Source organism: Capricornis sumatraensis, chromosome 17, assembly GCF_032405125.1.
Source record: "Capricornis sumatraensis isolate serow.1 chromosome 17, serow.2, whole genome shotgun sequence".
NCBI classification, from domain to species: domain Eukaryota; kingdom Metazoa; phylum Chordata; class Mammalia; order Artiodactyla; family Bovidae; genus Capricornis; species Capricornis sumatraensis.
The window spans coordinates 75,389,945-75,417,054 of NC_091085.1; the positions used below are offsets into that span (position 1 = coordinate 75,389,945).

At 47.5% G+C, this 27,110-nt stretch overlaps 1 protein-coding gene across 4 annotated transcripts in view; it reads left to right on the forward strand.

The window, feature by feature from the left end:
- The first annotated feature begins 1,662 nt into the window (after nt 1-1,662).
- The window catches only part of NF2 (NF2, moesin-ezrin-radixin like (MERLIN) tumor suppressor), a 70,442-nt gene continuing 44,994 nt past the window's right edge, over nt 1,663-27,110 (forward strand). For 3 of the 4 annotated variants that reach the window (XM_068989840.1, XM_068989841.1, XM_068989839.1), the window contains exons 1-3: nt 1,663-1,776; nt 24,687-24,812; nt 26,705-26,827. In XM_068989840.1, coding sequence (XP_068845941.1) covers nt 1,663-1,776; nt 24,687-24,812; nt 26,705-26,827 — 363 coding nt within the window. The remainder of the gene's footprint in view (nt 1,777-24,686; nt 24,813-26,704; nt 26,828-27,110) is intronic. The other variant, XM_068989842.1, reaches the window with a different exon arrangement.

Here is a 27,110-nt window from a genome sequence, read left to right on the forward strand (position 1 = left end):
TTCACCTGTAGGGGGGGTGATGCTAACGGCTAACATTCGTGGAATGTGTTTCGTTCAGCCATTCAGGTATTCAACCATTAAGTCTCATTTAAAATTGAACATTTTTTTAAATAAAGAAAATTGTATTCCCCTATCTCTCTCTCTCACACACACACATCCATATAACCCTTGATGACAGTAAAACATATGTTTATGATCCAAAACTGGAAATCACAGAGTAAAAAATGAAAAATGCTTTCTTCTTTCCTTTTGTTTGACTACGCCCCAGCAGCCTGCAGGATATTAGTTCCCTGACCAGGTACTGAACTCCCACAGTGAAAGCCCATAATCCTAACCACTAGACTGCCAGGGAATTCCCCCAGAATACTTTTATTGGGGCGGGGGGGGGCGGGGGGAAGTATCTACAAAAAAGAGCAATTTCATAGGATTCGACCTAAAATGACCAGCCACGTTCTAAAGCTTTATACGCCTCAACAATCCCGTGGGGTAAGTACAATTATTATCCACCTCCCTCCATGGAGTCTCAAAGACTCCGACACGACTTAGCGACTGAACAACAACGATAACCCTCGGTAATAATTAGAATTTCTCCCTAAAAAGAAGCATAAGTATTCCGGGGGGTGGGGGGTGGGGGGTGGGGGGTGGGTGGGTGGAGGGCGGTAAGTGCTGGCTACCTAAACGGCCTCCACAAGTGATTTGAGAGTTTGAGAAACACACAGGTCAGCACACGTAACTAATTTTAAGTGCTCAACAGGCTTATCCACCCGGTGTCCAAACACGATCTCCATGGGGCGCCACACCTGGCGCCGACTTGGTCCGAAGTGCAGTCCCTCACGGGAACAGGGGGTGACGCGTCCCCCGCGCCCGGGTACCAGCCTCTACGTGTTTCCCTGGGAAAGGGTCGGCGGGGCTCAGGCACCTCAACCAGTCTTGCTAGAGTAGGCGTACCTCTTAGAAAACAAAAGCGTTCGGAGTGACTGTCACCGCAGCCACTCAACGGCGAGCCCAGACCCGCGCCTCCAGGCAGATCTGAACTTCCGATTGGTGAAGTGATGCCGAAGAGGGTGGGACACAGCGGGAAAGTCCCGTCTCCTTCGGAGCGCTCAGCCAACCGCGGCATCCGGGTGGCAGCAGCCGGGTTTGGTTGCGTCGTGTGTAGTGATTCTTGGGGGCCCGAGGGCGGGGCGGGGAGCAGGCCGGGGGCTGCGGGGAGGGGACGCTTCCCGCGGGCGCGCGGAGCGAGGACGGTGACAGCCACGCGCGCACGTGCGCGCCCGGCTGCAGCGCGGCCCTGAGACCTCCGTCGGCCGCTGAGAGGCGCGCGGGCTCTGGGCAGCTGCCGTCTAAGGGCCCCGTCCGCGGGCGTTCCCAGCGTCCCCGGCCCGAGTCCCGGAGAGCGGGGCCGTGCCCTCCCCGTCGGTCCCCGATCGCGATCCTTGCCCAGGGCCGTCAGGGTCCGCCCGCGGGACTCCCCTTTCCGTTCCTGGGCAGGGTCCTCGCGGCCCATGCTGGCCGCTGGGGGCCCGCGCCGCTCAGACAGCTCTCGGGCCGGCCGGCCGGCCACCATGGTGGCCCTGAGGCCTGTGCGCCTCCTCCAGGGAGGCTAAAAGGTCCCGAGCGCAGGCCTCGGGGCGCGAGGGTCCTGCGCCTGAGCCCCGCGCCATGGCCGGGGCCATCGCTTCCCGAATGAGCTTCAGCTCGCTCAAAAGGAAGCAGCCTAAGACATTCACCGTGCGGATCGTCACCATGGACGCGGAGATGGAGTTCAATTGCGAGGTAACTGGCCTGCAGCCCCGACGGGCTGCGGCGAAGGGCAGCCCTTTGGGATCTGGCCCTGGTTTGGGTCCGGCACCGACCCGGGCGCCCTTGCCGAGGTGACAGTCAAGGTGGAAGCTTCGGTATTCTGTTTATATCATCTCTGGGCAAAGATAGAGTCGGCCAGATCCGGAAGGGGCCATCTAGGCCCAAATCCTCACGTTAAAGATAATTACTGCTTTTTTTTCAATGGGGCTTTCGGGTTTGGAAGCACTTCCTGAAGGTTTTCATTCATTGTTACTGCATAAGTCTGAAAGCATCAGTGGTAGCGAATTCTAGTTCTCAGTGTCACGCTTTAGCTCCGGCTCTTTAGAGTTTCAGCTTTATAAGATGATATAATCATAGGTGTTAAAAGTTGCATCTCGTTGGGAAAGTCTATATTGTTTCCCTTTTTCACAGACTAACTTTTCTAGAGAAAATTCTTTGAGGAAAGTGATGGTATCTTAAACTTTGCACATAGTTTCTGTCCTGTAACAGGTATCATTTATTGAATACTTAAGTGTCTGACATTCATTCACTCCAAACAACTCAGTTTAACCCCTCTGGAAATTGTCCTAAGGGCAAGCAAGCATCAAGTGAAAAAACATCTACTCAAGAAAATCTATGAAAATTTGGTAAGAAAGGCAAGAGTTTGTGGTATTTGTTTTTCTTTTGGCCGCCAGGCATGCCTTATCTTAGTTCCCCAACAGGGAATCCACGCCCCCTGCAGTGAAAGAGCAGAGTCTTAACCATTGGACCACAGGGAAAATCTCAGGAGTTTGCGGTATTAATATTTGAACTAAGACCACTGTCACCCTCCTGCTCAGCTCTGGACGGCTGCAACCCAGGATACTGGGCTCTCTCCCCTCCCTAGCTCCCAGTCCGACAGCTTTCTTCCCAGAAGGAGCATTACTTTAGGGCTTCTGCCCAAGGCTGCTTGATACTGAGGCTCAGTCCTTTGTACTCTGGGCGTTGCTCACCAAGAATACTGGATTCCCAGTGGTTATGTCCCCACCCTCAGTTTGTGAGATGGGTGGTACCAACCAAGAGAGACAAACTGAGACGACTTCAAACTGGCCCGCCAACTTCTAAGAGATTTTGCCTGGAAGGAGAAATAGGCTTAAAAACCCTTAGCTTCTAATCTCTTCCCCAAAGCATCGACTTCATTTGCTGTAGTGAAAGTGAAGTCGCTCAGTCTGCGGCTCTGTGGACTGTAGTCTACTAGGCTCCTCCGTCCATGGGACTTTCCAGGCAATAGTATTGGAGTGGGTTGCCATTTCCTTCTCCAGGGGATCCTCCTGACCCAGGGATCGAACCTGGGTCTCCTGCATTGCAGACAGATTCTTTATTTACCCTCTGAGCCATCAGGGAAGTCGTATTTGCAGCAGAGACTGGAGAAATTTATGCCTAAGGGTGCTCTCCAGAACTGTGAAGGTTTTGGTGAAAGGCAACTGGAAGGAGATCTGTGGATTTAATGAAGATACTACTGTAGGCAGCTAGTTTGCAGGAGAGTAAGACAGCTGGGAAGAGCCCTCCTGGTCAGAAAAAAATGTCAGACACTGACCTCAGAAATGGTTCTTTCAGAAGAGCCACCTTTTGATTGGATTACTTTGTAGAACAAGTTATGCTCTAGGGTATTGTTGGAAATAATAGAGCAATATATCACAATAGTGGAGTGTAACAGTTGGGTGTTTCCCTGGTGACTCAGATAGTAAAGAATCTGCTTGCAGTGAGGGAGACCTGGATTTGATCCCGGCACTGGGAAGATATCCTAGAGAAGGGAATGGCTACCCAGTCCAGTATTCTTGCCTGGAGAATCCCATGGACAGAGGACCCTGGCGGTCCTAGGGGTCATAAAGAGTGGGACATGACTGAGCCACTAACACTTTCACTTTCAACAGTTGGGTGTGATCAGGGAAAGGGAGGAAGAGTGTCCTACTAAGACCATTGTCATCTCGGGTGACTTTCAGTTCAGTTCAGTTCAGTCGCTCAGTCGTGTCCGACTCTTTGTGACCCCGTGAATCGCAGCATGCCAGCCCTCCCTGTCCATCACCAACTCTCGGAGTTTACCCAAACTCATGTCCATTGAGTCGGTGATGCCATCCAGCCATCTCATCCTCTGTCGGCCCCTTCTCCTCCTGCCTTCAATCCCTCCCAGCATCAGGGTCTTTTCCAATGAGTCAACTCTTCACATGAGGTGGCCAAAGTATTGGAGTTTCAGCTTCACCATCAGTCCTTCCAATGAACACCCAGGACTGGTCTCCTTTAGATTGGACTGGTTGGATTTCCTTGCAGTCAAGGGACTCTCAAGAGTCTTCTCCAACACCACAGTTCAAACGCATCAATTCTTCAGTGTTCAGCTTTCTTCACAGTCCAACTCTCACATCCACACATGACCACTGGAAAAACCATAGCCTTGCCTAGAGGGACCTTTGTTGGCAAAGTACTGTCTCTGCCTTTCAATATGCTATCTAGGTTGGTCATAACTTTCCTTCCAAGGAGTAAGCATCTTTTAATTTCATGGCTGCAGTCACCATCTGCAGTGATTTTGGAGCCCAAAAAAATAAAGTCTGACACTGTTTCCCCATCTATTTCCCATGAAGTGATGGGACCGGATGCCATGATCTTTGTTTTCTGAATGTTGAGTTTTAAGCCAACTTTTTCACTCTCCTATTTCACTTTCATCAAGAGGCTTTTTAGCTCCTCTTCACTTTCTGCCATAAGGGTGGTGTCATCTGCATATCTGAGGTTTTTGACATTTCTCCTGTCAATCTTGATTCTAGCTTGTGCTTCTTCCAGCCCAGCGTTTCTCATGATGTACTCTGCATATAAGTTAAACAAGCAGGGTGACAATATACAGCCTTGACGTACTCCTTTTCCTGTCCAGAACCAGTCTGTTGTTCCATGTCCAGTTCTAACTGTTGCTTCCTGACCTGCATATAGGTTTCTCAAGAGGCAAGTCAGGTGGTCTGGTATTCCCATCTCTTTCAGAATTTTCCACAGTTTATTGTGATCCACACAGTCAAAGGCTTTGGCATAGTCAATAAAGCAGAAATAGATGTTTTTCTAGCACTCTCTTGCTTTTTCGATGATCCAGCGGATGTTGGCAATTTGATCTCTGGTTCCTCTGCCTTTTCTAAAACCAGCTGGAACATCTGGAAGTTCATGGTTCATGTATTGCTGAAGCCTAGCTTGGAGAATTTTGAGCATTACTTTACTAGTGTGTGAGATGAGTGAAATTGTGCGATAGTTTTAGCATTCTTTGGCATTTCCTTTCTTTGGGATTGGAATGAAAACTGACCTTTTCCAGTCCTGTGGCCACTGCTGAGTTTTCCAAATTTGCTGGCATATTGAGTGCAGCACTTTCACAGCATCATCTTTCAGGATGTGAAATAGCTCAACTGGAATTTCATCACCTCCACTAGTTTTGTTCATAGTGATGCTTTCAAAGGCCCACTTAACTTCACATTCCAGGATGTCTGGCTCTAGGTGAGTGATCACACCATCGTGATTATCTTGGTCATGAAGATCTGTTTTGTACAGTTCTTCTGTGCATTCTTGCCACCTCTTCTTAATATCTTCTGCTTCTGTTAGGTCCATACTATTTCTGTCCTTTATCGAGCCCATCTTTGCATGAAATGTTCCCTTGGTATCTCTAATTTTCTTGACGAGATCTCTAGTCTTTCCCATTCTGTTGTTTTCCTCTATTTCTTTGCATTGATCGCTGAGGAAAGCTCTCTTATCTCTCCTTGCTTTTCTTTGGAACTCTGCATTCAGATGCTTATATCTTTCCTTTTCTCCTTTGCTTTTCGCATCTCTTCTCACAGCTATTTGTAAGGCGCCCCAGACAGCCATTTTGCTTTTTTTAAAATTTCTTTTTCTTGGGGATGGTCTTGATCCCTGTCTCCTGTACAATGTCACAAACCTCCATCCATAGTTCATCAGGCACTCTATCAGATCTAGTCCCTTAAATCTATTTCTCACTTCCACTGTATAATCATAAGGGATGTGATTTAGGTCATACCTGAATGGTCTAGTGGTTTTCCCTACTTTCTTTAATTTAAGTCTGAATTTGGCAATAAGGAGTTCATGATCTGAGCCACAGTCAGCTCCTGGTCTTGTTTTTGGTGACTTTGGGCAAACCCAAAGATATGGCTCCCTGAGGAGCAACAACATAGGCCCTAACACCATGAGAGGGAAATAGATTTCACTAGAACAGTCCAGACTGTTACTCAACAGCAAGCAAATAACAGCATGCCCAGGGTGAGGGTGGAGAACCACTCCCTAGAGTTGCTATAAATATGTTCTCAGAACTAAAGGAAAACATGATTAAAGGTATAATGATATTTTTGCATCAGCTAGAGAATATTAATAGATTGCTGTTGTTTAGTGGCTCATTTGTGACTGACTCTTTGTGAACCCATGGACTGTAGCCCACCAGGCTCCTCTGTCCATGGGATTTCCCAGGCAAGAATACTGGAGTGGGTTGCCATTTCCTTCTCCAGGGGATCTTCCCGCCCCAGGGATCAAACCCAGGTCTCTTGCATTGACAGGCAGATTCTTTACCACGGAGCCACCAGGGAAGCCCAATAAAAGAGACAGGAATTTTGAAAAGAGCCAAATTAAAATTCTGGAGTTGGGAAATGTAATGACTGAAATAAATTAATTAGAGGGGCTCAAAGTACATTCCAGCTGGCAGAGGAAATAATTAGTATACTTGAAGATTGATTGATGGAGATTATGGAAGCTGAAGAGTAAAGAGAAAAAGAATGAAGAAAAATGTTCTGAGCCTCAGAGAAACGTGAGGATCATTCCGTGAATCAACATATATGTAATGCAACTACCGGAAGGAGAGGAGTGAGAAAAAAATATTCCCCCCAAATTGGCTGAAACTTCCTAAATTAATTGAAAAAGAATAACCAGTATATTCAGTAAGCTCAGTGACCTCCAAGGAGGACAAACACAGAGATTCACAGACACGTCATGGTAAAAATGCTGAAAGTCTGACAAGGAGAAGATCCTGAAAGCAGCAAGAGAAAAACGACTTGGCACTTTTAAGGGAACCCCAGTAAGATTAACAGCTAACTTCTCAGCAGAGGCTAGGGAGGCCAGAGGCAGTGGTGTAACCTTCCAAGCACTCAAAGAGAATAGCTTGTAAACCAGGAATTCTATATCCAACATAGCTGGCTATAAATGAAACGGACCTTTCAAAAATAAAGTGAAAGACTTTTCTAGATAAACAAAACCAGAATTTGTTGTTTTGAGACCCACCTTACAAGAAATATTAAAAGAAGTTTTTCAGGCTGAAAGCAAGTGACCCCAGATAGTAATTCAAATCCAAATGAAGGAAATCAAGGAGCACTCGTAAAGGTAATTAAAGAATTATAAAAGACAGTATAAATATATTTTTCTCCTTTCTACTTTTAAGTGACGTAAGATGCAATTGTATAAAGTAATTTTGTATATCATATACAATGCTATTTGTATTTAATGTACTGTTGGACCTGTAACATAGAAACGCATGACACAACAAAAATCCCACAGGCTGCAACTAAGACTCAGTGTAGCCAAATTAATTAATTAATTGAAAAATAAAAGTAAAAATGATATGGAAAGTCTGCATTTGAAAAATTAAATATAATTCTGTATGTCGGCAATGAACCATCTGAAAACGAAATTAAGAATTGCTATTTATAATAGCATCAAAAAGTATAAAATAGGGACTTCCCTGGTGGTCCAGTGGCTAAGACATCATGCTCCCAGTGTAGGGGACCTGGGTTCGATCCATGGTGAGGGAACTAGATCCCACATGCCAAAGCAAAGACTAGGTACAGCCAAATAAATAAATATATTTTTTTAAGTATGAAATATTTAGGAATAAATATAACAAAAGAAGTGTAAAACTGATACTCTGGGACTTCCCTGGCGGTCCAGTGCTTAAGACTCCCAGCTTCCGCTGCAGGGGACACAGGTTTGATCCCTGGTTGGGGAACTAAGATCCTGTGTGCCATGCTGAGCAGCGGGGTGGGGGAAGAATAAAAGAAAAAAAGCAGCCTTTCTTGAAATGAAAAATGATGGATATGGCTTTTTTCCAGTAAAGTTTTCTTTATGGACGTTGAGATTTTCGTTTCATATAATTTTCGGAACTGAGGAAATGTTAATACATTTTTTTTTTCAGTCACCTAAAAATATAAAACTCATTCTTAGCTCTCAGACTGCACAGAAACAGGCAGCGAGTTGGACTTATCATATGAGCCATAGTTTACTGACCCCTGGATTGAAGTTACTATTTGGTACCTGTTATGTGAGACTGACCCACAGGGACAGAAGTTTTTAGTGACATTCCTTCAGCCATAATTTTGCAGTGAAAAGCTGTTAGTTTTTCTTCTTTAAACAGACCCCAGGCCCAAAGAGGATGGACACTACTATCAGCAGTATCAGAGTTTCTCAACCTTGGCGCTACTGGCATTTTGGCTGGAGAGTTCTTTGTGGTGGGGCCTGCCCCTGTACTGCGAGGCGTATAGATAGCATCTCTGGCTTCTACCCACCAGATGACGGTAGCACACCTGCCTTGCCCCAGTTGTGACAACATAAAATCTTCAGGGGCTTCCTGGAGGTCCAGTGGTTAAGAATCCACCTTCCAGTACAGGGGAAACAGGTTCGATCCCTGGCCCTGGAACTAAGATCCCACATGGCACCGGGTAACTAAGCCCAAGCGCCACAGTTACTGGGCCTGCGAGCCCTAGAACCTGTGCTGTGCAACAAGAGAAGCCATGGCAATGAGAAGCCTGCAGAGTTTTAGCCAGTGGACCACCGGGGAAGTCCTGAGAATTATGCATTTTTAACAAACTGTCAAGTGATGCCAATGCTACTGGTCCAAATAGTGTTAGTCGCTCAGTCATGTCCGACTCTTTGTGACCCCATGGACTGTATAGCGAGCCAGGCTCCTCTGTCCAGGGAATTCTTCAGGCAAGAATACTGGAGTAAATTGCCATTTCCTTCTCCAGGGGATCTTCCCGACCCCGGGATCAAACCTGGGCTTCCGTATTGCAGGCAGATTCTTTACTGTCTGAGCCCGCGGGGAAGCCGCACTAAACGAACAAAGCAGCAGTAGAAGGTGCGCAGACTTTGAAATAAGACACACGCGGACTTTAATTCCAGCTAAACTACTCATAGCTTGGGTGAGATACTCAAGCTCTCTAAACCTCAGTTTGCACATCGGTACAATGGAACTAATATTACTGACGCCGCGAGAGTGTTATAAGGACTCATGAAATGCTTAGTGTTGGGCAGGAAGGACAGGACTCTAGTCAGCCTAAAACAGGAGGCTTGGGTCACCGTGAGCACTGACTGCCGTGACTCCTGACGCAGGGGGCCCGGGGTTCGATCCCTTTTCAGGGAACTAGATCCTAACTTGGCCACAACTAAGAGTTCACAGGCTGCAGCTAAAGATCCTGCGTGCTGCAAGGAAGACTTGATGCAGCCAGAAACATTTCTTTTAAATGCTTAAAAAAAAAAAAAAGCAATATTCTGTTGAAAGTAAGAATTGTTTGATTTATGGTGATAGCGAGAACTCAGAAGTGTCTGGTCTTACGCTCCTACTCTATTTTTATGCTAATGCAGGGAGCCTGTAGATGCATTTTGAAACAAAGGAGAGATGGTACTTGAGTTCTTGGCTTCACTGAGGTCAGATGTAGGTGGCTTTCTAAGAAGTACTCAATGTCACAACCAGTTGGGAGTTAACGTATGAACTGTGATGCCTTATGCTAATCAGTTCAGACTTTTTTGCCGCAGAGATGGGGGCAAAAATCTCTTTCTTGCACCACTTGCTGCATTGCACAATTGGCTTGATGCTTTGGAGAATTTTTCCACTTGAAAGACTTGATATTTGTCATTTTGAGAAAGTGGGTGCTGAACGTAGTTTGCCAGGAGGCTAAACAGTTCTGTTATTTCTTATCTAGACTGGAATTCTACTCTAGTAATTCAATCTATCAGTAAGAGGAGTCAAATATGAAAAATTTCTCGAAATTGAGTTGTGAGAGAGCCTAATACCTTCATCTTATATCGAAAACAAAGCCTCCTTCTCCTGTTGGTTGGCTTCTCAAACATTTTCACATACCCACGCGGAATTACAATTGGGTTAGATAACCAGCATTACAGATCATCCCAGCATACAAGTGGACATACACCTGACAGGTGGGACTTTCCAAAGGGGAAAGCAGGAAGAGCAGCTCTGGTGATTCCAGTAAGATGCTAAATCCTAGACACCCCAAGATTGAGGCCAGTGACTGTCTTCCAGGAGGGGGTTCAGACTGGTGTCTGAACCCTGGCTTCTCTGCGGAGCTCTTCTGTGACCTTGGGTACATCTCTCTCTCTCTCTCTTGTTTTCTCCCAGGCTTCAATTCTTCAGCTGTAAAACAGGGAGGAGCTCAATTTCCAAGGCCCTCAGCTGCACATCCCATTTTAGGTGATGTGGGCCGAAGAAGCTTATCACACAGCTCTCTGTTTCATATTTCCTTCTTAGGTAGGAAGTCATGTCAGGATTTGAGCATGCAGGTATGAGAAAAATCTGCTAGAGGGCCCGACAGATACTGCTCAGGGAAAAGAGCCAGCATCCTGGTAGAAGTGGCAAGTTGGCTCGGGTGGAAGGAAGCCCTGCCACTGCCCCCTGCTCCCTGAGTGATCTTGGATTTACCTCTCTAAACCTCAGTTGTAAGATGAGATTAGTAGTATTTTCTTATAGGATTGTTTTAAGGCCTGAATAAGGCAGACCTTCACAGGCATTTAGCCCAGGCACTGACCGTAGTAACTACTTGGTAAACATTAGCTTCTTCTGCTCTTTTTTTAAAATATGACTTTCATACATCTATATAGTTTTGATTCTGTGTATTTGTGGCTGTGCTGGGTCGTCGGTGCAGCGCTGGCTTGTCTCCAGTTGTGAACAGGGCCTGCTCTCTGGCTGCATCTCTAGTTGGGGTGACTCCTCTTGTTGCAGAGATGGGCTCTGGGTGCACGGGTTTCAGCAGTTGCAGCTCTGGAGCGCAGGCTCAGTAGTGGTGCCTGGCACCAAGTTGCTCTGAGGCATGTGGGGTCTTCCCGCATCAGGGATCAAACCCGCGTCTCCTGCATTGGCTGGCGGATTCTTTACCACCGAGCCACCAGGGAAGCCCAAACATTAGCTTTTTCTGTTATCTTGAGTCAGAAGTGTGGGAATAAAGAGGAAAGGTCTCATGCTAGAGGCACCGTGAATTTTCTCTTTGAATCACCTCCTTCATTTTCTCTGAATCGTCTTCAGGTTATCCATGCCTTGGTAATTGTAGACCTTCTAGACTCTACAGTTAGTCTAAATATAGTGAGCTTTATGCCATATATTTAAGGATCTTTTTTTGTAATGCACTCTATGATTGGTCTCTATGTAGCTTGATGTCCGCGATGACAGCAGGACTCTTTTCTGCAATGCTTAATTATCCTCCATTCCTTTGTTCCCTTGTGTCATCTTGGAATTTTTCTCTTTTGTTTTTCTCCAGTTATTCCTGCTAGTTTTGCATTCTTATCCAAGAACATTTTTGGTACTTGTTTATTCCTAATTTCATAAGTTAACGTATTTGCTGTCTTAAAAACCCAGAATTGAGTTTTCTGCGAGCTGCTAATCATTTTTTTAAGCCAGCTGGTGACCAGGTTTCTCTGGTTTGTTACAGGATGATGTGTTCCATCCTCCTGTCTGTGCCTTGTCTGATTTAGACTCCGAGTCCACATGTTTTAGTACATTTTTAGCAAGCAAAAATTTATTACCAATTTAGTGCTGACCAAAGGGGAAAAAAAAGCTTTTAATCAGATCTTCAGTCACCTGTGCCGCATTGAGGTGCTTAGGAGTCTAGTTCAGGAATCCTTGGGCCCCACTAGGTGGAGTCAGAGCACATCATTTCCAAAGGAATGGGGCCTTTTTCCTCTTCCTGAGTCTCCCTACTGTTCTTTTCTGCTGCTTTGCCAAATTTGAGCCGTGCTTGGAAAATTCACAACTTTCCGTTAGTGAGTTACATTACTTTTGGCTCTCCCATCCACTTTGCCAGCTTTAGTCTCCTGGTTTTAGTAGTTTTGATAATTTGTTGTTTTGTTCAGTCGCTAAGGCATGTCTGACTCTTTGCAACCCCATGGACTGCAGCATACCAGTTTCCCTGTCCTCCACTATCTCTCGGAGTTTGCTCAAACTCATGTCCATTGAGTCGGTGATGACATCCAACCATCTCATCCTCTGTCCCCTTCTCCTGCCTTCAGTCTTTCCCAGCATCAGGGTCTTTTCCAGTGAGTCAGTTCTTCCCATCAGGTGGCCAAAATATTAGAGCTTCAGCATCAGTCCTTCCAATGACTATTCAGGGTTGACTCTTGAGGATTGACTGGTTTGATCTCCTTGCTGTCCGAGAGACTCTCCAGAGGCTTCTCCAGCACCACAGTTCGAAATTTGACTTTCAAGTAAAATTTAAAACTGAAGCCTGGAATCATTACTAAACTTATCTGAGCTGATCTGTGGTTTTAAATTCACCAATCATGTATCTATCTAGTATCCTACTCCTATTGATCTGTGATTAAATCAGTCTCATAAATAAGTTTTAAAAGACTTCGGCCTACAGTAGTTCTCATCTACCTGCAGACTTTTTTTTTAAACAGTCCTACTCACTTGCACCTGTGCCTCCCACCCTTGTTAAAATCAGTGTCCTTCTCGTTGATGACTGTGCGTGCATGTAAGTCGCTTCAGTCATGTCCGACTCTTTGCAACCCCATGGACTGTAGCCCTCCAGGCTCCTCTGTCCATGGAATTCTCCAGGCAAGAATACTGGAGTGGGTTGCCATTTCCTTCTCCAGGATTGACGACTGTGAACCTTAATCAAAAGGTCAAGCCAGAAACAGAATGTTTAAACGTTCTTTCCAGGCTAGGGTCTGGGTTCTACATGAGATGGTTTGCATAAACACATAATGTTTTAGCTCTCTTGTGCTGATAGCTTTTCTTTTTTGAAGAAGCACACTTTTAAATATAAACTACAGTTCTCGTAGAGACCAGGGCATGAGTTGAGTAGCACTTGGTCATGGGTGATGTTTCAGAGTCTGTTCATCTCATTTCATGTTCGGGCATTTGAAATTGAGCTTTGTACCACTGGCATTGGATTTACTGGTGTTTCCTATTCATAGCTCTCCATGCTGCTGCTAAGTCGCTTGCCGTGTCCGACTCTTTGCGACTCCATAGGCTGCCGCCTACCAGGCTCCTTCATCCATGGGATTTTCCAGGCAAGAGTACTGGTGTGGGGTGCCATCGCCTTCTCCGTAGCTCCCCATAGAGTTCTTATTCTCGGTTGTTGGAAACGTTGGTACTCATTGATAATTGCTGAATATCAGCAGCAAGCTTGGTGCTAAAAAAGCTTCTATTTTTCAATAGCATGATAAATCACAATTTTTGTTACACTAGTGAGTTCATTATTATAAGACAACTCCTGATTATTAGGAGTAAAGAACATGATCGCAATGACAGGACCTGAGTAAGGGAAAAGAATGTAGCGAGAGCACAGAAATTAACTGTTAAGTGTCATTGACCTCCCCGAAAATGATTTTAAGATACAGAATGGAATGTTAAAGGATTAAAAGAAAATTTATTATAGTAGCGAAAAAAGTACTCCACGGTTTATACAAAACCATCTGAATCTCATAGACTCGGGGGGTGTTAATCCTGAAAGCCCACTTGATGATTGTGGAAGCCGAGACCCAGAGAGGTTAAGTGACTTTCCTAGCACAGCAGGTTTGGGTGTTTTATAGTTGTTTGACAAAGCTGTGATTGCCCTCATGTTGTGAGCTAAATTCCAAAGACAGAGACAGTCTTCTCTGCTTTGGGAGGACTGTACTGCTTTTATAGCATATAAACTACGGATACTTTTTGCTTTGTCATCTGTCAGCCGGCTTTCAAAGCTTCAAGCCCTCTTTTTTCATGGCATCATGAAATCTAAGCCTTGTATGGGGGCCATGAGAGATTGACAGATGAAGAAATCAAGGCCCAGTTGAGCCAAGTGGCTCACCCACGGTTGTGGGTGGTTGAGGGTGGAGTTTTGGTTTGTTTTTGTTTTAAATATCGTTTGGCTGGGCTGCACAGCATGTGGGATCCTAGTTCCCTGACCAGGGATCGAACCTGTACCCCCTGCATTAGCAGCTCAGAGTCTAAACTACTGGACCGCTAGGAGGTCTCCCAGAGAGGGCAGTTTAGGACTTGGTTTCCCTTTCTGGGCTCACGGTTGCTGCCAGAACCTGTTTCCACTAAAGCAGGAAACATGCCGGAAGCTGCAAACTTAAGGACTGTTCTCCCTGCACCCTGCCCCCCCCAACAAAAAACAACAACAACTATAATTTGTTTTGTTTTGAAAGAGTCCTTAGAGTTTAAAACCTCCTCTTTGTGGCTCCCTAAGGTGATGTGTGGAGAAGGCAATGGCACCCGACTCCAGTACTCTTGCCTGGAAAATCCCATGGACAGAGAAGCCTGGTGGGCTGCAGTCCATGGGGTCGCACAGTGTTGGACACGACTGAGCAACTTCACTTTCACTTTTCACTTTCATGCATTGGAGAAGGAAATGGCAACCCACTCCAGTGTTGTTGCCTGGAGAATCCCAGGGCCGGGGGAGCCTGGTGGGCTGCTCTCTATGGGGTCGCACAGAGTTGGACACGCCTGAAGCGACTTAGTAGCAGCAGCAGCAGGTGATGTGATCTGTTTCCTACTGATCTCTTATTCTGAGGAAATTTTTCTTGGTTGGCTCTTTGAGATTTGGATTTCCTTTGCAAGGTATTTTTAGAGAGAGGAAATCAGTATGTGTCACCAAAGGCAGGCGGAGGGACATATACCTTCAGGCCCAATTATGCAATTAGAATTTTAATAAGGAGCATCATAAATTCTTGCTTCATTGCAGTCATTACCTAGAAGATTGTTCTGCTCAGAAGCCTGATCCAGATGTCATCATCATTATATCAACATCATCAACCGACCACAAGTGTTTGTGAAGTGGCCACAAATTGATTATGCAGTACTTGCTTGGATCCCAGGAGATTTAGAGATTGTGTGAGAGAGAGAGTGTATGTGTTAGCTGTTGCCTTCAAGGAGTTTATGATCTACAGGAAAGACAGGACTCTTGGGAAAAGACAGATAACCCAATTTTTCCATGTATGTAAGTGCATATTGGATTCCCCAAGTGGCTTGAAGTCGCTCAATCATGTCTGACTCTTTGCGACCCCATGGACTGTAGTCTACCAGGCTCTTCCCTCCATGGGATTCTCCAGGCAAGAGTACTGGAGTGGGTTTGCCATTTCCTTCTCCAGGGGATCTACCTGATCCAGGAATCGAAGCCGGGTCTCCCGCATTCCAGGCAGACGCTTTAACCTCTGAGCCACCAGGATTTCCCAATTGGCTTAGTGGTAAAGAATCCACCTGCAATGTAGGAGACACAGGTTCCATCCCTGATCCAGGAAGATACCCTCGAGAAGGAAATGGCAACCCATCCCGGTATTCTTTTTTTTTTCACACCATGGACAGAGGAGCATGGTGGGCTATAGTCCACACGTTCTCAAAAGAGTCGGACACAACTTTGCGACTAAAACAACAAAAGTGCATATTAACTCACGTGTCTGGTGTTATATGCTGGGGAAGGAGATGATGAGATAAGGAAGGGACCTGAGAAAGGTCTGACTGTGAGAAAATGGAAGCATATGGTTGTGCTGAGCTGGGAGGACACGGGCTGCCTTGTCACAAGGCGAGGCAGTTGGTTGGAAGAAAGAGGAGGTAATTGGTGGAGAGCCTTGAAACCAATAATTTAGATAGATTGGGCATATTAACAGCAATGATCGGAGGACCGGGAGAGGAAGATTACTTGCTGTGGTTGATTATGGCAGAAACTGACAGGGCAAGATTACAGCTGAAATGTTTGTTTTGCATCAGGGTGGTTTCAGGTTTGTGTAACTTTGCTCAGATCAAGATAAGGGATTTGGGAGTCATGATTGGTATGGAGCAGAGAGATACGATTCTTTTTTGGCTAAAATCCTGTTTCCCCTTTTCCCTCAGAAATAATGGCTGAGTAGGAGTGGTATGTCCTAGCCAACTCATTGGAAAAGACCCTGCTGCTTAGAAAGATGGAATGCAAAAGGAGAAGGGGACAGCAGAGGATGAGATGGTTAGATAGCATCTCTAACTCAAAGGACATGAATTTCAGCAAACTCTGGGAGATAGTGGAGGACAAAGGAATTTGGCAAGCTATAGTCCATGGGGTTGCAAAGAGTCAGACGTGACTCAGTGAATGGACAACAAGTGGAAAATATCCTAGTTGAGGATGCATTTAATTAACGTAGCCTAGGGAATCATAGCTTAGCCTAGCCTAGCCTTGTCATTGTTGTTTAGTCACTAAGTCATGTCTGACTCTTTTGTGACACCGTGTACTATAGCCTGCCAGGCTCCTCTGTCCATGGGATTTCCCAGGCAAGAATACTGGAGTGGGTTGCTATTTCTTCCTCCAGGGGATCTTCCTGACCCAGGGACTGAACCCAGGTCTCTTGAGTCTCCTGCACTGGCATGTGGATTCTTTACCACTGAGCCACTAGGGAAGCCCAGCCTAGATCTGCTCAAAACACATTAGCCTACAGTTGGTCAAAATCATCTGTTTAAAAATCAAGTGTTTTTTGAGACATTTCAGAAAAAAGGGGGAGTGATGTGTCTTCACCACGATAGGGAACACAGACATGAGACATAAGCCTGGTGGTTTGTTTTTGTTTGTTTGTTTTGCCAGACCATATGGCATGTGGGGTCTTTGTTCCCTGACCAGAGATTAAACCTATGCCCTCTGCATTGAGAGCATGGAGTCTTAACCACTAGACCACCAGGGAAGTCTGCAAACCAGAATAGATTTTAATGGAATTCATTATTCACTACTGTGCAGCAAAACCATCTTTATAACTCTTCCCACTGTGTAGATCTGCTAAATGGAGGTGTTGGGCTTTTTTCATATTTGTTTATTTGGCAATGCTGGGTCCTAGTTGCTCCATGCGAACTCTTGGTTGCAGTGTGTGGGACCTAGTTCCCTGACCAGGGATCGAACCCAAGCCCTCTGCACTGGGAGCTCAGAGTCTTAACACTAGACCAGCAGGGAAGTCCCTGACATCTGTTTGTTTGGTTGTTTTTTTTTTTTTCAAAACAGTCAAATAAAAGTCGTACTTAGGTTTGGATCTGGTACAGCAACACCTTAAATTGTCAACTATTCTCTGAATCAGTTCTTGTAGGGCAGCCGTGGCTGCAGAGGTCAGTTAGGGATGAGCATTGCGAGAGGTCACAGCCCTTCTGGCTCTGTGTTCCCGAAACTATGGCAAACATGCCACACGTGTCCTGAGCCCTGGGAGGTGCCGTTCCTTCTGTTGCTCTGTCTGTAAAGGATCCGACCTTTTGACAGTTTTTACAGCAAATGCTAGGGCAGCTTGTGAGCCAATTAGGAGAAACCCTGATAAGTGAATGCCAGGTCCCTTGGTTCTCTGTCATCTTCTGTGGAGTAGACAGCCAGTCAAATAGCCTCCCTTGGGTGGCTGATCACCCTGTCCCCTGACATCTATGAGACCTCTCTGCCAGCTTCTCCAGGCTTGAGTCTTTTCTGTAAAGCTGAAGTGTCTTCTAATTCTCAGACATCTCACCCACGGCAGTCAGACTCAGTTCTGTTTCTTCGGGAAAGTTTGCCCTTTTCTGTCTGTGGCCTCTTCCTGTGTCTTGTCTGGCTTTCCATGCACCCTGCGTGGTTGTCTCCTGCAAGCACAAGGGATTAAAGAGCACAGTGGGAGAAAGACGGCTCCATGTCTACCAAAGCCCAGAAACCAAGTGATCGTTTCAGGACTGTGAGTCTAAACTTGGCCCGTTGTAAGAAGAGGTCGTGGATTTGTATTAACTTTTCCCCAGTTAACAGGCCCGGATCAGCCCCGTAGGTTATTGGTGCCAGTTGCTTCCCAGAGCGGGAGAAGTGCTGCACTCCCTACGTCCTCCGCCACGGAGCCGTAAGTGCTTAGCGCTATTTCCTTAAACCATTCGAGGTTGATAAATGACAAGCACTTCACTCTGGGTAGAGCTCATAAATTCAGCCCCTACCAAAAATAACAAGCTGACAGCACTTAGTCCTGTTTATAAAGTTCATACACATCCATCTCTGATGGAGGTGCAGGGTGGATCTGGGAAATAGCACTGCAGTCCGTTAAAGTAATGTGAGCACGCAGCCAGGACGCAGCATGACGCACCGGGCGCCCTGGCTCCCTGCCAGCTGCCCTGCGCACCACGGGCACCTGAAGGATGAGTCCAGAGCCCTGCTCCTTCCCACAAATGGCCTTTCTCACTCCCTCCACCACCCCGCTTCTTTCTGCAAGTGAGCCCCTGCCTCCTCTTCCCTGGGCTGAGGGGAGGCAGTGGGACACGTCCCTTCGGGAGGAAGAGATGGATTCAAGCAAATGCATCCATCAGCCCAAGGAGCTGTTCTCTTTCTGGCAATCTGTTTGGGAAAAATGGCAAACCCTCCCAAAAGAAGGGTCTGTAAGTGCAAAGCCTGAATGACTTATGTTCTAGCAGGTGTCAGAAGAGGAAATGTTTTAATAAAAAAAAAATAATAAGGGACTTCCCTGATGGCCCAGTGGCTAAGACTTGGCGCTCCCAAGGCAGGGGGCCTGGGTTTGATCCCTGGTTGGAGAACTAGACCCTGCATGCCATAACTAAGAGTTTGCATGCTGCAGCCAAATAAATATTAAAATAGATGAATGAACAAGAGACTCATCCAACTGGTCGTGGCTCCTTAGAGACCTGGCAGGTCTTGCTGGGGGGAGGCTGGGAAACAGTGACGAACGACCCAGGCCCTGGTGGGCCGAGGAGGGTGTGAGCCGTCACAGGTGGGTGGGGCTGCAGCCGCGTGCTCAGTACTGCACTGAACATTCAGTACTGCAGACAGGACAGCCATGCTGCCTCTCAGACACCAGAAGAGCGCAGAGAACATTCCTTCCCTTTGCAACAGCTTGGACCCGAGCCGCAGACGTGCTGTTCCCTCCGGCTGGCATGAGCCCCCCGCCCCATTCCTGTATCAGAGGACCAACTACCACCTGGCTTTGGAGACCCAGCTCAGACCCAGCATCTCCCCCGGGGGGCCCCTCTCTCCCCATCAGACCCCCAGGCCTGAGCTGTGTCCCCCCCAGTCCTCTGTTCTATGAGCATCTGCCAGGCTGCACTTTCCTCCATCCACCTGTCTTCCCCGTCAGCCGTGAGCAGGGACAGCGTCTTGTCCCGGATCCCTCATTCATCCCCAGGGCCCAGCGCAGTGACGAGGACGTAGTGGGTGCTCAATAAATGTTTGTCAAGTGAGTGATGGCGTGGTTAGCGCGATGAGAATTGATGGTGCCCTTCCTGATCCGCCATCCATCACCCGTGGAGTGGAACACGACTGGGAGGCTTTAAACGATGCCACTTGGGAATGTAAGGAGAAGAGGCGGGGTTAGAATGAGTAATCACCCCCTTTGATTGAGTATTTACTGCGGCGCCTTCTCAGGCTTTTAAAATGTATCAGTGCGCTTACTCCTGAGATCAATCTGCTAAGACAGGTTCTGTTCATTATCCCCATTGCAGAGCACAAGGAAGCCCAATAACTTGCCGAAGGTCACACGGTGGCAGCGAAGAGATTCATACCGAGGTCAGATAACCATGGTTTCTCTCTGCCTTGGAGGCTGGTTCCTGGAAGGAATTAAGCTCGAATCTCCAGAGGCATCCATATTATGTAATGGTTTAATTTCTCTCCTGTGCATGAAGAATGGGTACGAGTCAGATTCCCATTCAGGGAGAAAGCAGATAACAGCCCCTCGGATAACTTTCTGTGGTTCACGAGACAGGCAGGGTTAGGTGACAGAGAATTGGTTTGTATATTTGTTAAAGTCTTCATCGAATTTGTGACAATATTACTTATGTTACAACATCATGTTCCAACTTTTCGGCCTCAAGCCATGTGGGATCTTACCCTCCCAACCCGGGATCAAACCCATACCCTCTGCACTGGAAGGGGAAGTCTTCACCACTGGCCCACCAGGGAAGTCCCTGAAGAACTGGTTTTAGACGGTAGTTGAAAGTATGGCATTGCAGGTGTTCCCCAGCCACGCTGAACTGCAACACTGTCATTGCCTGCAAGGACCATCTAAGCTGTTTGGCCCCTAAACCTTCGCATATGCTCTTCCCTCTGCCTGTCACGCACTTCCCTGCTCACTCCTCCTTCCCCAGGTCCGGCCCTCCCTCGGCTTCCCTTTTCCACCTGCTCAGATGCAGTTCCTCAGCTCTCCCAGGTGGACGGTCCCTTCCCGCCCCCGACGGCGCTGTCCTGGGCCCTCACGGTGCGGTAGCACTGACAGCCGCACCGCAAGCTGACCTGTGTGCGGGGTGAGAGGAGTGATCACCCGTTCCTGCCAGGTTCCCGCTCCGGGCCTGTTCTCTGAGAGCGGAGACCGTCTTCTGTTCCCCGCTAACCTCCTGTGCCTCATCTGGGGCTTGGACACAACGTGTGTTCTCTGAATGTTTGTTGAAGGAGTGGATGAACAGGAGTTCGTTTTTGCTTTACACTTTTGAGCCTCAAGGGTTTTTTGGGCCACGCCATAGGGCATGTGGGATCTTAGTTCCCCAACCAGGGATCAAACCCATGTCCACTGCCTTAGGAGCATGGCGTCTTAACCACCAGAGAAGTGCAGAGTCAAGGGCTTTTCCTTTTTTTTGGAGCCAAGGGTTTTTTAAGTGGCCAAGTGTGTTCTGTTGCACAGTCATCATTTGCCACGTCTTGTGTACACACTCGGCGGGCGTCGTGGGGAGTGGAGAGGTGACCTGGTCGCTCCTGTTCCGAGGCACCCACCAGCTCTGTGGACTGGCGACAGAAATAGGGGCAGGTGTGGCCACATGCTGGCGAGTCCAAGGACGCCCCATCATAACCCAAGACCTCCCTTCTGCAGGGTGTCCTGAGAACCGCTGGGAGCAACTGTGAGCAATGATTCTTGTCTGTGAAGAAGTAGAAACCCACATTAGGAGGACTGAGCAGCCCGCCCGCCAACTTTGGGGGAAGGCAGGTTGAAAAGTGCAACCTCATGTAGGTAACAGCACGCTGGAGGTTAGGTGTAACCCAAGAGAGACTCTTAATGACTTAAGAATAGAACACTTTATTTTATAAATAGAGCAGAGACAAAATCAGATGTATTTAGGACACCTCTACCTGGTTTCCTCGGGCACCTTAGTTGAGCTTACTTTGTCTAGAACTTAATTACTCATCTGTTTCGCTCAAAATTGGCTGCTCCTGCTTCTCCCATCTTCCAGCCCTCCTTTCCTGGAACCACCTGATGCTCAAACCCAGAAATTCAGGTGTTTCTCTCAATGCTTCTCCAGTTCTCAGCCTTCCTCTCCTTCCCACTTGCCTTCCTCTACGTGGGAGTTGTCCTCCCTTCTGGCTTTCTTGATTCCAGTCTCCTCTGGGCTTCCCTGGTGGCTCAGACAGTAAAGACTCTGCCTCCAATGCAGGAAACCCAGGTTCGATCCCTGGTTCGGGAAGATCCCCCAGAGAAGGGAATGGCCATCTACTCCAATGTTCTTGCTTGGAGAATCCCATGGACAGAGGAGCCTGCTGGGCTATAGTCTATGGGGTCTGAAAAGAGTCAGACACGACTGAGAGACTCACACTTGCTCCAACCCGTTCTCCACCATGTTGTCAGTGTGCATTCTAGAATGCAGGTCCGATCCTATTATCCATCTGCCTGAAGGTCTTTGGGTGGTCCCCTCTACACCCCTGCAAGTTCAGGCTGTCTTGTCTCACTTCTGCCAAATGACCTGCATTTCTTTGTAGAGATCGGGACATTTGTTTGTTTTAAGATGTATCTCCTTTTCTCCTTTAACTAATTCTCCTCTGTTCTTTAAAGCTTTTCCCCACGTGGGTCCCTGCTTGAGTCTCTGGCGGGGAACATGCCTCCAGGATTTCGCGTGTCTAATGTTGTTGGACACATAGAATGTGCTCTGTAGTGCCTGCTGAAAGATCAGCTCAGAGGACAGGGGGTTCGCTGGTGGCCTAGTTAGGTTAGGATTCTGGGCTTTCGCTGCCATGGCCTAGGTTCAATCCCAGGTCCAAGAGCTGAGAAACCATGAGCCACGTGATGCAGCCAAAAAAAAAAAAAAGATTAGATAAGAGGAAGCAGAGACTTTAATTTACCTTGAGCTATAAAGGAATAATATTGGGCCCTTCCAAGAACAGGTTTTATTTTAAGGTGGGAGAAGAGTGTTAAGACCCCAGTCACTTACTGGAAAAGATGGCTGGGGAGTGCTGATAGAGAGAAAGCCAAAAGGAAACCCCACAGAGAAGAAAAAGAGGTGATGGGGCGGGGCGGGGGGGGGGGTTGCCTACCTTAGACCATCAGGAAAATGGCCAGTGTCTGCTGTAGCAGGCTGCCAAGGAAGGTCTCCTTATTTATACAAGAAGGGGACAGGTCTGCAGTAGGTAATTAATGACTCAGACTCGTTTCCATTTGACATCCTACAGTTCTTAGAGTCGAAGTTGAAAATCCAAGACAGGCATTGAGTCGGTGTGAGAATCACCCCTCCCCACACACACACACTTCATTGCAAGCCCCATGGGAACAAAGGCAGTCTCTGCCTTCAACAGTGATAGTTTTGCATTTCGGAAACAAAGAGGTAGAAAGGAATACAGGAAAACTGCCTTGTTAGGAGATTGTGTTTGAGAATTTAAGCACCCAAGTCAGGAAATCCAGTCAGCATCCTCTCGGGAGTTAGGACGCACCGCACACCTCCCAGCAGACAGCACCTGCCTGCCAGAGCCCTCCCTGCCGCGGCCGTGAGTTATGGCGGATGGGGAGCCTTTACCTTGATCTTCTGGGCTGCTGGGTGTTTCACTTCTCCAAGTTAATGTCTGCTCTTAAGCGTTACATTATCTGGTAGCAAGGTAGTCATTTATAATTTATATACTATATGCCGGCTTAAAATAGAGACAAGAGGATCATCGGCGTTCTGAAGCTCCTAGTTTTCCAAAATAACATTTCTTCGGTGAAGTCTGCTGGTAGGAATTAGAAAAACCTGCCGTGAATTAAAAAGCCCTTTGTCCTGGAGTCAGGCTGGGACACAGATGTGCCAACAAGCATTACTAGTAAAGACCTCCACCTCTGGGGTGGCGCTGGGGCCCCACTGAGGTCCCAGAGGCGGGACAGGGGCAGAGTTAGAGGGACATTTGGAGAAACGGTCCCCGTGAGGGACAGAAGCCAACCCGAATCTCCACCCGTTGTCTGCTGAGTATTTATTGATCTGGCCGCATCAGCTCGTATTTGCGGCAAGTGGGATCTTTTGTTATGGCGACGGGCTCAGTTGCTCTGTGGCATGTGGGATCTTAGTTCCCGGACCAGGGCTCGAACCCACATCTGCTGCATTTCAAGGTTGATTCTTAACCACTGGACCACCAGGAAAGGCCCTGTGCTGCAGCCTTTGGTGTCCTTCCATGTAGGCTGCTCCTTTGCTTTGTTGATGTTGACGGAACAGGCCAGGATGGGCTTCCCCGTTGAGTTCCTCGTAGGGAACACACTGTCCGCTCACACACATTAAAAATAGAAAAATCCTGCTTGAAAAGCCCTCTGTAGAGTCGGGTCTTAGCAGAAACGAATCGAATCTTAGAGGTCTTGCTTGTTTTTTCCTTTTTTTCCTTCTTTTATAAGAAGTCTCTGAACCCGAAATTTTCCCCAGTGCTTTTTCATCATACATCTGGAATGTGCTGGGACCTTGGGTGGAGATTTCTCTCATGAGGGAAGGAGAAGAACAGACGCCCCTCTGAAGGCTGGCGTCCTTGCTCTTCTGATGTTTGGTGACCTCGTAGTATTTGAATCCACCGTCTGTGACCGTGGTCTCTGTGGTATGGCTTACGCTCATCCGTGTACCTGGGTGTCCATTCGAACGTCCACCTGATACTTGGGGGCCGCTGGGGTCTGGGCGATGGGCTGCTAAGGAGTAATGTGGGAGCATCCTGGGTGATATAACTGGAGAGCCACAAGGGGGCAACATTTACTAAGCTGCTGGGCATTCTCTTCCCCTATTATGATATTGAACCTGCTTTTCCAGCCATAAGATCGAAGAGCAGAGAAAAAGGGTTTAGCAGCCATTGCTTCAGGTCCTTCTGAAGGGGACGCTGTAGAATTAGCACACGGCAGTGTATTCCTGTCTGTTTGTCCCCTGGGTTTCCTGTGAAATTGCTGTGTGACTATAGGTGGGACCCCTTCCCCTCCAGCCTCCGTTACACATCGTTATGGGGGGAGACTGTGGTTTTGCTGGCTGGTCTCTGATGGTGCCTTTTCCTCCTGATTTGTGACTTTGATTATAACTTCCTCCCCTATATTGCTTTTAAAAATAGCTAGTAAAACTTGTCTTTACGTTTTAAAAAGCTAGCCTTCTATCAAAGGGCAGAGTCGTTATTAAAATCTTGAGGAAATGGATGTCCCTGGGAGCTCACCCCGGGTTAACTGGAGAAGCTCGACTCTCCTAAATGCGGATGCTATTTACCAGCTTTCCAAAATTAGCAGCTTTGGGGATATTAAGATCTGAAAGGAACTGTCCAAGGGAGGTATTGTGTATGCTTTGCAGCGATTAAGCCATTAAGCTCTAATTGGTATTTTCCCACTCATGGTTTTGTGTAGGAAGCTTCACAATTATTTAGGAATTCTGTGCTCATCAGCCATCTCAGCGTCGTTCCCCACCTTTCGGAACCTGAGAGCGGGGGGCACAGAGGAAAGAGTTTTTCCTGTGAGTGGACTGCAACTCAGGCTCAGCCAGCTTCCCCTGTGGGTTTCTTCCCTTGCAGATGAAGTGGAAGGGGAAGGACCTGTTTGACTTGGTGTGCCGGACCCTGGGGCTTCGTGAAACCTGGTTCTTCGGCCTGCAGTACACAATCAAGGACACCGTGGCCTGGCTCAAGATGGACAAGAAGGTGGGCCTGGACCCCGATGACACTAGTGGGGCTGGCGTGGGCTCCAAATTTCCCCTGGGTGTGTGTCTAGCTTGTTGCTCATCATGGAACATTACGGGTGCACAGCAGAGAGGGGGGCGGGTCGCAGAGGAAGTCACGTGGGACGTGGGTCTGGAGAGGCCCCTCCTCTGCTCTCCAGGCCCGAAGAATCCCCCAGGACTGACCTGCCACCATTCCTGGCTTCTTCGTTTGTCATCGGATGTCACCTGGTTGCTCCAGGCTTTATGCCGTTCAGTAGCCTGAGCCAGGAGTCAGGCTTTGTGAATGAAAATTACTATTGTATTATCTTTTATTTTTTTCCCCACAATTTATGTCTTTGAAAGATTTTCTCAGGGCTCATGTTCTTTAGGGAATTTTTTTTGAGTCTTTTTGAGAACCACCATGGCCCAACTCAATTTACTCATTGCCATGATCTAAGGAATAAAGTGTGCCTGGTCCCCACGGTGAAAGAAGAATGTCTGTTTTGTTCTCGTGTTTCCTGGGACATCTGAGGCCTGATGGAGGAGTCTGGGCTCCCAGCAGTTCTAATGTGGCTCAGAAATGGATATTGCCTCGGGGAACTGCCCTCTGCGTGGGTTCTTATATGCGCACAGAGACACTGTCACCTACTTAGCTGCCTACCTAACTGCGGAGATGCTGAGAGCAGGGCCATACGTGTTTGTCAGTAACTCCTAAAAGACCCCCGAATCTCAGAGTGAGTCAGTGTCGAATTCTTACCACAGATTACCCCCCTTCACTTGCCTACCCCATCTTATTATCTACTACTTGGCATGATAAACAGTGCAGGCCTTCTGTCTTTCACCAGCTTGACGCTGAACCCAAGTGTTCAAATTGTGTGTACGTACGTAAATCCGGCTCTTCACATTGGGATGGCTGCCGGTTATAAATTTCACGTGGAAATTCCCAACGATCATGAACGTCCCCGATCAGGTTTATTTTTAATTTCTCAGGCACCGAGGCCAGGAATTTGGGCAGGAGCCTGGAAGGTTACCCACCAAAGGCAGCAGAACCACCAGTATCATTTTATGGCTCTCGGCAAAGTAAATTTGCAGTCGTACCTGAGTGTCGGCCAAATGGATATTAGACTGGGGGGCCTCAGGAGCCGCGGAGCCTGCTGCTCAAAAGAAATAAATCATGACACATGTTAATGGAGCCTTGTAGCCTGTCACATGGCATGTTTATGTCCTGAGATGAAATTCATTCTGGAGAGCAGATGGCTCAAGCTTTCCAGTGGGTGGATGGAATTGTTAGAAGATTAAAGGCCGCATGGTTTACTGGCCGTGCTCAAGTAGATCATGGGGGCCCCTCTAGAGGTTCCTTGAAACACAGGGTTGCCCCGATGGACAGGTTTCACCTCTCGTTGCTCAGTTAATGATGAGATGATTCGACAGAGATCTAGTGTGTCATCTCTAAGCTCCATTCCACCGTGGACTTAAATGCTGGAGGTAGGCAGCCAGACCAAACAGTAAAGGAAGCTTCCATGACTTGAGAAAATTAAAGAACCTTCGGCCAACCGTAAAGGATGGTGCCCAAGACCCTCAGGTTATAAGTTTCTAGTTGTTAGCTATCTCTGCAGCCTTGAAAACATTGGTGCCTTAATGTTCTTAGCTCCACTCGCCACTTGGGGGAATCGATTCATTTGGTTCAGAGACGCCATGTGAGTGAACATCACCTCCTGTTACAGGTGGCTCTGTGAATGCTTCAAACTGTAGAATCACAACCCTTGGGGAATGTGACGAATTTAGAAGGGAGAAGGATGTTTATACACTCCCTGCAGAAGGTTCTTTGATGGTGGCCCCGGGAGGGAGAGGGGCCAACCCAGCTTGTTTTCCTTTCGCTCCGTGATCCCACAGGTGCTGGATCACGATGTCTCAAAGGAAGAGCCGGTCACCTTTCACTTCCTGGCCAAATTTTATCCCGAGAATGCCGAGGAAGAGCTGGTTCAGGAGATCACGCAACACTTATTCTTCCTGCAGGTACCCCTTTCCATGCTACCCCCCGATCCTAAAAGTACCCCCCCTCTCAGAGGCGTGGCCACAGAGGCAGTCTGGACTGACCCCTCTGTGTCGACCACACATGCCTCCACATCCTGAAAACTCTTTCTCTGGAAAGCCAGTCCCTCTGGTTCTGTAATGAAAAAACAAGCTTCAGGACAGAACTGTGCTTGAGCGATGAGAATTGGTATCAGATGAAACTGCAGAAGTGTGATGGCGAAAGAACCCATGCTGGTAGCGGCTCCCTCACTAGATCCATCTCTTT